This window comes from Frankliniella occidentalis, unplaced genomic scaffold (genome assembly GCF_000697945.3).
Source record: "Frankliniella occidentalis isolate FOCC.00 unplaced genomic scaffold, Focc_3.1 Scaffold10, whole genome shotgun sequence".
NCBI lineage: Eukaryota > Metazoa > Arthropoda > Insecta > Thysanoptera > Thripidae > Frankliniella > Frankliniella occidentalis.
The window spans coordinates 2892127-2903018 of NW_026267140.1; the positions used below are offsets into that span (position 1 = coordinate 2892127).

A 10892-nucleotide genomic window follows, 5' to 3' on the forward strand; every position below is an offset into this window, starting at 1 on the left:
GGATTTGGCATTTTTCTTCGTAAGACTTTAACAGTGTGAGCACATGTGGTTCGAAGCGGCTGTTCCCGCGATCATATAAGTCGCGAATGACTGCGGTGTCATTGTGCATCAAAATTTCGGTCTCGACGACTCCAATAAAGGAGCGTTACCAATCGGAACCCGTGTGGTCCCTGCAAACCGTAGTCTGAGAAAAATCTGCGTGCTACTCACAATCAGGACCGGATTCGCGACAGGATAACACAATTTTGAGACATTGTGATATATGTTTATATTTTTGGAGAATGTTCATATTAACATGCCAACGCTGCACATAAAATTTCTTAGATACATATAATGATTTTAGAACATACATAATTAATCATAGATACAGCCGTTTTATTTGATAATAACATGCCGAACCCTCGGTGCTGGAAAGTCCAAGATGGACATTTCAGCTTATTGTCTTTAAATCACTTTAAGTACTTACAATTCAATTAAATCTGCGATTGCAGCACACGAGCATTTACAGAACTAGTGACGAATTAGGAACGAATGACGAATAAGACATTGGATGGTTTAAAAAAAGTCACTCACATTTCACATATATACCTAAATAATTGAGTGAGTTCTAGATTGAATTAAGAATTACAAGCAAAACACAGGTCATTGTTGATTCTGTTAGCAGATGTACCGGGTGTAACTGTGAATACGCAGCAGTGTTGCGGGTTTGCCTACTATTTTTACCCGTAAGGGGCCATGGTCCCTGCGGCCTTGTTGAGTATTCAATCCCGCAACACTGCTGCGCATTCACAGTTACACCGGGTCCAGAACTTGCCTACACTTCAATACACTCGAGTCTGAGCGAACAACAAGAACAACTTCACGCTCACGTCAATTTCGAAACAAAAGACAAACACTCTGTTTATACTGGAACCCGATGCTCATCTAAAAATTCAGCACAGGCCAAAAGACTGGGAGATAAAACGTTACATTTATTGTGTCACTTGAAAAGAACGCTAAAAATGGTTCGAAACCGTGTCTTCGTGCTAAGTTTAGGGCACCTGGAGGGTAGAATAATGGCCTTTGCCTTGTTTATTGCATCGCGTGGCAGGGAGCCCTTCGGGTCCATAGTGCTATTATTACTAATACCCGCTTGTACAATAAGAATGTTAAGATGAGTTGTGATTCCTCTATCTACAGCCGGATCGAAAGTTCACGAATTTATTGTTGCGTTACTTGATTGCTAAGCTGTGACGCGCCAAGATATGTAAGTACATCTCTTCATATTAAATAAGAAAAAACGGGACAGTTCACATAGGGAAGCCAAAGGCACGCCACAAGGCGACAGGAACTTTTGGACACGTCTTAAAAATAATTGACCAATAAAAACTTTTCCCCTCATATATATTTAACAACTATGGTCTGACTCACGGCACAGCCACCGAGCCCGACCCATTATTGCATAACACGTCTTGTGCACTGAGAAAAGTCTACAAAGCAATGTTTCGTATCGTATACAGAGAAAAACGGACGGTTCGTAATGCGAAGCAATCTTTGTTGTTCGTATTTCTTCGTAATTTCAACGCATTGCCGCGTATGCTACAAAGTCGTGCATCCTAAGGCTTCCGTTTTCTTCGTAATTTACGAGGCTTCCGTTTACATCGCATTTTACTGAAGCAACGCTTTGTAGAATTTTTACAGCGTGTTCGTATTAAAAGAAACAAAATAACTGACAACCGTTGATGGGTCAGCTTCTTCACTTGATTTTTTTCCACACCAGCACCTTCAGTCATCTGAGTAGAAAAGAATCAAATGGATTCGTCTACCCACAATATATTCAGACTAGGGTACGCCTGTACACCGTAATCCAAATGTTCCATTTGACTTGTCCTATTAAAATTAATACTGGAAGGACATTATAAACCCATACACATCAAGACAACTGGATGACTTTTGTAAAATATTCACAAACTATCTTATAAACTTTAAATGACACCAACACTGAACAGCAGATGATATACCTTAGGCTAGAGAACATACTGTAAGTACAGAAACCTCACAAAAAATTATAGCTTGAGTGGAATGTTTCAAACCACATTTTCTTTTATACACAGTGTATTTAAACTAAAAATATCCACTTATTTAAAAAAATCAGCAGGACTCAGTATCACATAAAAGATTCAGACTAGAAAAAAAATTGCACCTGTGTACGATGGGCGCAACGAACAATTCAAGTGTCACACGCGAAGTACACGAAGCAGTAAATACGGCGTAAAGCCCACCCCGGTGTGTGGAGGACCGAGGACCCCGCATGGAAACGTGTTCCTTTCTTGTTTGTACTTCAAGCGGCGCCACATGCAAACTGGCAGGCTTGCGCATGGTTTTGACATTGTAACACGTCAATGAAGAAAAGTACTACACTGGCACCGGCAGCACGATAAAGTATCACATAACAAATTGACTATTTTCGAGCACCAACGTGAAAAACAATAATCAATATAAAAACATTGCCTCTTTTATCGGCAAAATGTCTGTCGATTGATATTTATGAAGTACGTTAATTTAGAAAACAAAACGTTCAAGGTGTTGAAGTTTTCTGCAAATTAAACCCCCCCAATAAAATGTCTTTTGGAGACCTGTGGATAATCCCAAACAGAAGCCTACTACTGTCTCACATCAGTGCAGTCTCAGTCTGCGTTGGTAACGGATAAGACTCCCTTTGGTGCAATGGGGTGCTGCCGTCCCTTTGAGTGCGCCGCTGAGCGCCTTAGTTGGGAATGTTCGACATCTTGTCCTGGTCGCCCTCCCCATCCGGTCGCTCACTCCTCTGCTGTGTGTCCAGGTCGTCCTCGTACTTGCGCATGTACTCCACGACCGTGCTGTGGCCAAAGGTCTGGGCCTCGTCGATCGGATAGTGACCCCATCTAGTGGCAAGGAACTCAATTGGAAAGAGGGAAAGCAGGAGACCTGTGTGTGTGTCTTTGGGTGGAAAAAGGGGGGGGGTGCTACGCATGCTCTGAAAATCTAAGTGCAGAACACTCATCTGTCGTAGGTGGCAAACACTTTGTTCAGCAGCTGTAAAAGTACACTGGAAAAACAAAGGCAGGAGGTGTTAAATTGTAATGTCTTTGCACCTTTGGGCAGTTTTAACACCTTTGAAAGGGTGCTAATTGTTAATGCCATTTGAAAGGCATAAACACCCTTTCAGTCCTACACTGTAAAAAATCAGTCTTGGATACGGAGCCTGTCACGGCGTTCCGCGTACCTCACTTTTGGGAGTGATTTTCGAAAGCGGTTCGGAGATTTGCCGTACATGGCCACCGTACCAATGATTTTTACATGGGCTAGCGTAGGGAAGGGGGTACGGAACGCCGTAACAGACTCCGTACTCAAGACGAAGACATTGGGATCAAAATTAGCAGGACTTTTTCCGTACCTTTCCGTACCCTGGCTCCGTACCCACGTTTTTTTACATGGGCTCTTATGGGAAGAGGGTACGAAACCCAAGGTATGGAGACGCCGTAGGTTAAGTAAACGGCATATTTCCGTATGGGCGACCGTGATCATTTTTTACAGTGTACCTTTGTTTTGTTTTTTTGTACAACAGAAAAACGAAGTGTTTGCCACCTACACTGTTAAAAAGGCGGCACTTCAAGAAGACGTTGTTGTGAAAAAAGTTTCCAGAACTCTTTGTGAAATCACAACTTTTCTTCGTTGTCAAAAATTGATAACTTTAGAAATGATTACGATTGGTTCACAACTATTTCCAAGTAAAATGCACTTAGTTTTGCAGACTGGTGAAAGAAGACAGACTCACCTGTCTTTTGGTCGCAGCGGTACGCCACACTGCTCCAAGAGGAACTGCACACACTTGAGGTGTCCCTCAGCTGCAGCCAGGTGCAGTGCCGTGCGGCCGTCGTAGTCGGACAGCGTCATGTCCATGCCCGACAGCCGGTGCCTGCGAGTTCAGAGGGCCGGATCGATTTGGAGTTTATCTTAAAGTTGCATTTTAGATGTTTGTTACCATTCGCTCCTGCCCCCTTTTCCAGGCCCAGGCCGCTCCCGCTCACCTCCGGAGTGCTGCGAGGTCTCCGCTCGCGGCAGAGAACAGCAGGTTGACGATGCTCAAGCCCTTCGTCTCGTACTTGTGCCGCCGGGGGTCTCGCTTGTTGGCGGCGTGCTTCAGGTTGTCGTAGCGGTGGAAATTAAACTCGCGGACGAGTTCCTGCGATGCAATAAAATTATTTGTAGGGGTCAAGGGACAATTTCCTTTAAAGGTGTAAGATAAATTGCGTAAGAACATATGAAGTTAGTGAATAGTTTTCATCATATAATAAGATATTTTTCTTTGTCATTTTTTTGTACGCTGCAGTCAAATTTATGTTAGGAATTTAAACATTTATGAAGAATGTCGTGCTTCCATACATTTATTGCAATGACTCATGACACGGAGTCAGTGATGCAGACCATATTAAGGCTCATACTTACATCACAAAACTGTATTCCGCGACAGCTGTTGCCCAGCGGGTCAAGCGGTGGCGACCAGGTGAAGATCCCCATGACGTTGGGGATGACGATGAGCATGCCACCGCACACGCCTGACTTCGCGGGCAGTCCGACCTGTTGGTACCATCAAGAGGTTCAAACTTCAGAAGTTCGTTCATTTCATCCGTTCTGCCTTCCATGCTTTCGAATTTTTCCTTGCGAAGGATTTGTCAGTTTTGTAAAAGCCTACGAAGAAATTTCTTTGAAATTGCAAAGGATTCTCTTCGCAAGGATTCAACGCAGTGCATGCGTTCATTCATATTTGATTAAAATTAAGGTACTGAATGCAGATGCACTTGTAGGCTACCAGTCTCATTATTAGTACACTACCCCAATATTACATCACCTTGAACGCGAACTGGCCCGAGTAGTCGTACATCCCGCAGGAGTGCATTAGGGACAGCACGTCTCGCACCGAGTCCGACTTGAGAACCTTCTCTTCGGTCGTCGGACAAATGCCGCCGTTGGCAAGTGTAGCTGCCATGACAGCCATGCTCTCGCAGTCAGCCTCCATGGAGCAGCACTGAGCACAGAGCACACGGTAATTAGAATTAGATTCGCTTGTTCTGTTTTGTTTCACCGTGTCACAGGGCAGTTGTGCCTAGGCCGCATGCTCTTTGCAGTTTTACTTCTACGCTCTCTTCACCTGGAAGTAAAAGTCCATGCAGTCGCGCAGGATGGTCTTCTCCGGGTAGCACTTGTGCTCCCGCATGTAGAAGCCGAGCGCGTAGTTCCTGTCGGCCGCCTCGCGCTCTGACAGGAACACGGCGTTGTTGAAGCCAATAGGCTCTCCGCCTGCCAGCCGCTGAAAACAAAAACATTGAACGTATCGTGACGTATCATCGGTATCATCTCAAGAGCCAAGGCGCGGTGACTTACCTTAAAATAGTTCATGGTGTAGTCGAATTTCTCTGCCAGCGTCATCTCGGGCTTCACGAGAGTTTTGAGCAGGGAGCAGACGAGGATGGCTCCGGCGTTGATCATGGGGTTGTGCGGCCTCTCTGTCGAGTAGAAAGACAGTTTTAGAACAGTTTTCCGAGCGTCCGTGGGGACACGTGTGGAGGTAGTCCGGGCTGTTGCTCACTGTTGTAGTCGAGGATGAGCTCGTTGAAGTTCCTGCCGCTCGGCTCCTGCCCAACGTACGAATGCACTACCTCGGGGCCCAGCTTGTCCAGGGCGATGGCGTAGGTAAGGGGCTTGCTGCGGGAAAGAGATTACCATTATCGCCTCATAAGCAGGCTGAAGACTTCGGTAGTTATGGTGTTATGATACAGAATGGCACCCTTAGGTTAAGTTTCTGACCTGCAGGACTGGAGTGTGAAGGGCACAGTCACGTCGCCGATGGAGAAGCGCTGGCCGTCGATGGTGCACACGCTAACTCCCCAGTAGTCCGGATTCATGCGAGAGAGCTGCGGAATGTAGCTCGCCACCTGAGGAGAGATAGGTCGAGGGTCAGAATGGATTTGGGGGATCGGGGGTCGTTCGGAAAAATAGGTCTGTTTTTCTCAGATTCGACAAATTACGCGAGCACGGCGCCTGCGAGACCCAGGGTAGGCCATCCCGTAGAGCACGTATGCACTGCAGACAGTGTGTTGCCTACCCACTAGGCGCTTTCCGAGCTTGCATTGGCCGAACTTGGCAGTTTCGTAATGCCGAAAGACGGACGTCCAATCTACATCCCTTATCGAGTGTTTAGAGAATGTGCCAAAGTATATTCTTATTATTTCCATTTTCTTCCAGACAAGTGACAGGTAACTGTCAGAATTTGGGGGCCAGGAGGGGAGGGCAGTTTTGTTTGATCACACTGCTAACGCCGTGGTCGCCTACCCAGTGAGAAATAAGGATATCAAATTGACATCAGAACGATATCGGACATCAGAAAAGTGTCGATTTCGGGCCCATTTTAGAATCAGTTCTGAGTCAGAAACTTGAAAACGATATCGTTCTGATATCGATTCGATATCGCTTAAAATTCATTTCGCACTGGGTAGGTTGCCAATATGTTGGCAGTCCTTTTTGGTTGCCAAATTTTAGTTGCAAAAAGTTGGCCTTCTTTCAAAAGGAGGTTAAAATTTGGCAATAAAAAAGGACTGCCAACATTTTGGCAAGCTACGTGACCACGGGCGTTAACAGTGCACACACGACACTAAAATCCGCGGCATGCTACTATAAGAAAAGTTAAAACATTCCGACGGTTTCTGTTCCCCCGAGAAAGTTTCCCATAACATTTATTTCCTCTTTTCTCGGCGGAATGGTGCAGCGCGGCGCGGGCGGGGCGGGCGCGGTGGGCCCGTGGGCCGCCTGCTGCGAGGTGGGGCGGCCGCCCGCTCCGCACCCGCGCGCTGCACAGTTGCCCTGCCTACCCGCTAGGCGTTCCCCACCAGCTGGAGACGCACTGCTCTGCTGTCTGTTTCGGGCGATCTCGGGGGAGTGCGAGTTGGAATAGGCGCCGGCAACCGCTCAGCATGTCTGCACGGTCTCTTATTTGAGCTGTTTGACCGAAAACGTTTCGCGTGAAAACCCCACCTTTCCCTCGGAGTTGGACTTGCATCTGTAGTAAAAGTCCTCTATGTGCTTGGTAAAGCCGGCGAAGTCGGGGATGACGAATTGATGCCTGAAGGCCCTTGAGATGAGGATCATGTTGGCCTGGATCACGCTGCAAACACAGAGGGGCTTCGCATTAGCCGGAGTGGCGCTCGCAGCGGCAGTGAGCCATCGGCCGCCTGTCCCGTCTCACCTCCGGAACGTCTCCCGGTCCAGCTTCTGCGTCTCGGGCGAGCCGCCCTCGTAGCCCGACTGGCGGTGAACAGCGCGCAGCTTCTCGCTCAGCTCGAACAGGCGGGGGTCATTCTTCCGCAGCCCCGTCTGCCTCAGGGCCTGGACGCGGGGGAGAGAGAGAGAGAGAGAGTTAGCATGAGGCCAGGCTCGATCACCGACCGGTCGTTCTCCGCTCCACTGTAAAACCCTGTGGCCTCCATAATAGTAATAAACTTTAAAAAAGAAAATGTGACCGTGACCCGGACAGTTTACACTAATTAGTGTTGGTGTGTTCTCGACTTCAATACTCACCGCGAGGAATTTCCCGATGGGTAGCAGGTCGTTGTCCTCGTTCTTGAACATGTCGAAAAGGACGTCCTCGGCCGCCTTTGAACGCTCGTCCGTGTCCCTCGACCTGCACGGGGGCCAGCAATTAACAAATGAACGGCACTTTACAGTTGACCGAGCAGCGCAAATTAAAACACTACACGTGTGTGCTTGAAATACACTTTCAATTTCACACTGACATAAACTTAGATTCTAAAAAAATAATAAAAAAATAGTCTAGTGCAGAACGCAGAAATATTTAGCTACCTGCGGACTTGTTCACATTCGGGCAGGCTTGTGCGGGTTGTAGCCCGCATCAAAAAAAATATTTTTTACCGAACGGTGCATTTTTTGATAGATTATGTTCATGGAAGACCCCTCGCAAAATTTGAGCGTCGTGTGATAGCGCTAAGCCGGTGCGCACCGGGCTTTTCTACTCATGTCGAAAAAGAGCCGTGCGGGCTTCGGCACCTGTTTTGCCTCGCTACTCAGCAGTGGGGCGACCGAATTACGAATTTCAAAGCTCAAACGGAACGTTTTGATGTCTAGTTTACTTTCTGCACCAGAACTAATCCGTACCCCATCCTCTCAAGCGTACATAGTCAAAAATATGCGCGACTGGGCAGACCGACAGAACTGTGAGTGGAATGCTTGCATGGTGTTAGGGTTTGCGCGGTAGTGCGCCCCTTCATTAGGACTATACGTGGGCCAAAGGTTTTCCACCGGACGTTCCTGTAAGTACCAGTAAAATTGTAAAAAGGCAAAAAAGTGGCATTTCCGCCTGCCATCTCGGCAACATGTACGCACGCGTGTATTTGTACTGCCTAGCTCACAGGCGGAAATGCCACTTTTTTGCCTTTTTACAATTTTACTGGTACTTACAGGAACGTCCGGTGGAAAACCTTTGGCCCACGTATAGTCCTAATGAAGGGGCGCACTACCGCGCAAACCCTAACACCATGCAAGCATTCCACTCACAGTTCTGTCGGTCTGCCCAGTCGCGCATATTTTTGACTATGTACGCTTGAGAGGATGGGGTACGGATTAGTTCTGGTGCAGAAAGTAAACTAGACATCAAAACGTTCCGTTTGAGCTTTGAAATTCGTAATTCGGTCGCCCCACTGCTGAGTAGCGAGGCAAAACAGGTGCCGAAGCCCGCACGGCTCTTTTTCGACATGAGTAGAAAAGCCCGGTGCGCACCGGCTTAGCGCTATCACACGACGCTCAAATTTTGCGAGGGGTCTTCCATGAACATAATCTATCAAAAAATGCACCGTTCGGTAAAAAATATTTTTTTTGATGCGGGCTAGCGGGTTGCTACCCAGCCTATAGGCTAGAGCGGTACTTACACCATGTAGCTGACATCGTGGATGAATGAAAGGCGTCTACTCGGAGGCCGGCTGCAGGGCGCACACAGACAAAGCATAAAGGTAAGAGAGAGAAACCACCACAGGAAGTCCAAGGGAAGCATTATAGTCAACATTTTAAGCGGGAGAGAGTACACCTGCTGTGTGCCACCAACACCGTGACCTGGCGTTCTAGGGCTAGGCTAATTAGTGAAGTTTGTTTATTGACAAGATAATTAGATATACGTAACTACTTTTGTTTGTTTAACCAGACAACTAGACACACATCTACCAGGTTAATCATTTTGCACCGATGGATACTGATACACCTGGTACTGGCACAATCTATGAGGGGATACATTAATGTGCAGACACATACAGTATACAATGTGTCTGGAGCCTGCAAACGCTGTTCTCGCAGCAATAAACACGAAAAACTGACTGTAGTCTTTGCGACTCTCGCGTGGAGACGGTTGGTATTCTGAACTTAAACTTACACACACACACACACACACACCGGTTGCGGTTGTATCCGAACACACAGCGCATTGTTGCGGGTTTGTCTCCTCAAATGTATCGCAGGCGCTATGGCCGGCTGGAGCGAATAGGCAAACCCGGAAAACTGCAATATGCGTGCTACACATACATACATACATACATACATACATACATACATACATACATACATACATACATACATACATACATACATACATACAACAAAATTAGACTCGCGACTGTTAGTTTTTGTACCGCTGAACATGAGAATTGAGAATCCCTGCTGTAAGAACGCCAAGCAGCCGGAGCTAGTCAGGGCACTCAGTACTACTACCGCACGAGTGATACTGTCGTTACGCGTTTCGTTTCCTTATCTAAGAACGTTGCTTCGGGCTGAGCGTCCAAACTGTTTAGTTTAAACACATCGTACCCGAACTACATCATGGCGGATAGCAGCTCGATACTCACCGGGCAGTTCCCACGTAGTATTTGGAGTACTCCTTGAGGCGGCTCTGCAAGTTGGGCAGGCTGGCGACCTGCGAACACACGGGTGAGGACCAGAAACATGATCAATGGAGAGTTGTAATTTATGGCCATGGTTGAGGAAGGGAAGGATGGGCTTCGCTGCAACTTCGTTCATACTATATACTTATATTTCTGTATGAATTTCACGTTTTCTCAAAAGATATTAGGCACACCTCTCGCGTGACGCGGGGAAACGCTATATTTGGGCGTCAAACGTTTTGTTGGTCAGATTATTGAACTTAACGCCTGCCTGCTCGAGGGCGATCGGAGTGCTCCCTGAAAACACCCGGAAACGCCTTCTAAATCAGCTGAGACAAGCTGAGGGGCGTGGTGGTAGGACGGAAGTAGAGCGTTCTCAGGGAGCTCTGAGCTCTCCGAACGCCCTCCCGCACACTGAAGCGCTCAAGCTCAGGGTGGACTGCCGGCTCAACACAGCTGCCTGGCGGCTCGGCCTACCCCGCGCGTTACAGGCGTCTTCGAACTACGGGATGGATCATACTCTGAGCGGGCTGACGAAATCAGAACTTGCTTGTGAGGGCATTGCCGAAAGGCGCCCAACGTTCCTCGCGCTGCCCTGGGTAACACCACTTCGGGGAAGGCCACCTCAGAAAAACTGCTATTGCAGGGACCACTCTGCCAATTCTGAGGTGAACTTGGGTTTGTTTAAATCCTAACCCAAACCACTGAATAAGCAACTAAAGCACAGACGAAGCGATGAAGCCAGGTCGAGCTGGCTGCAGTCCGCAGTTATCGGAACGGCAGGGAAGGGGGCGGGGGGGTGCCACACCTTCACCTACCACACACACAGACAGTGTTGGCTAATATTGGACAGGGAACGGCCGTGCCGCGTGCTGCCTAACCCACGCTCCCACTTCGATGCCATGTGCCATAGGCAGCGCAACGCATCCCCCCCCC

At 47.8% G+C, this 10892-nt stretch overlaps 1 protein-coding gene across 2 annotated transcripts in view; it reads right to left on the reverse strand.

Annotated features, from left to right (window-relative positions):
- Positions 1 to 253: 253 nt before the first annotated feature.
- The window catches only part of LOC113212615 (glutaminase kidney isoform, mitochondrial), an 11474-nt gene continuing 835 nt past the window's right edge, over positions 254 to 10892 (reverse strand). The window contains exons 2-15 of one of the 2 annotated variants that reach the window (XM_052277338.1): positions 9921 to 9988; positions 8958 to 9008; positions 7594 to 7696; positions 7262 to 7401; positions 7051 to 7180; positions 5827 to 5954; positions 5609 to 5724; positions 5404 to 5525; positions 5171 to 5329; positions 4871 to 5047; positions 4468 to 4599; positions 4050 to 4204; positions 3797 to 3937; positions 254 to 2903 (exon numbers count right to left, since the gene is read on the reverse strand). In XM_052277338.1, the coding sequence (XP_052133298.1) occupies positions 2747 to 2903; positions 3797 to 3937; positions 4050 to 4204; positions 4468 to 4599; positions 4871 to 5047; positions 5171 to 5329; positions 5404 to 5525; positions 5609 to 5724; positions 5827 to 5954; positions 7051 to 7180; positions 7262 to 7401; positions 7594 to 7696; positions 8958 to 9008; positions 9921 to 9988 (1779 nt within the window). In that variant the 3' untranslated portion in view covers positions 254 to 2746. The remainder of the gene's footprint in view (positions 2904 to 3796; positions 3938 to 4049; positions 4205 to 4467; positions 4600 to 4870; positions 5048 to 5170; positions 5330 to 5403; positions 5526 to 5608; positions 5725 to 5826; positions 5955 to 7050; positions 7181 to 7261; positions 7402 to 7593; positions 7697 to 8957; positions 9009 to 9920; positions 9989 to 10892) is intronic. The other variant, XM_052277339.1, reaches the window with a different exon arrangement.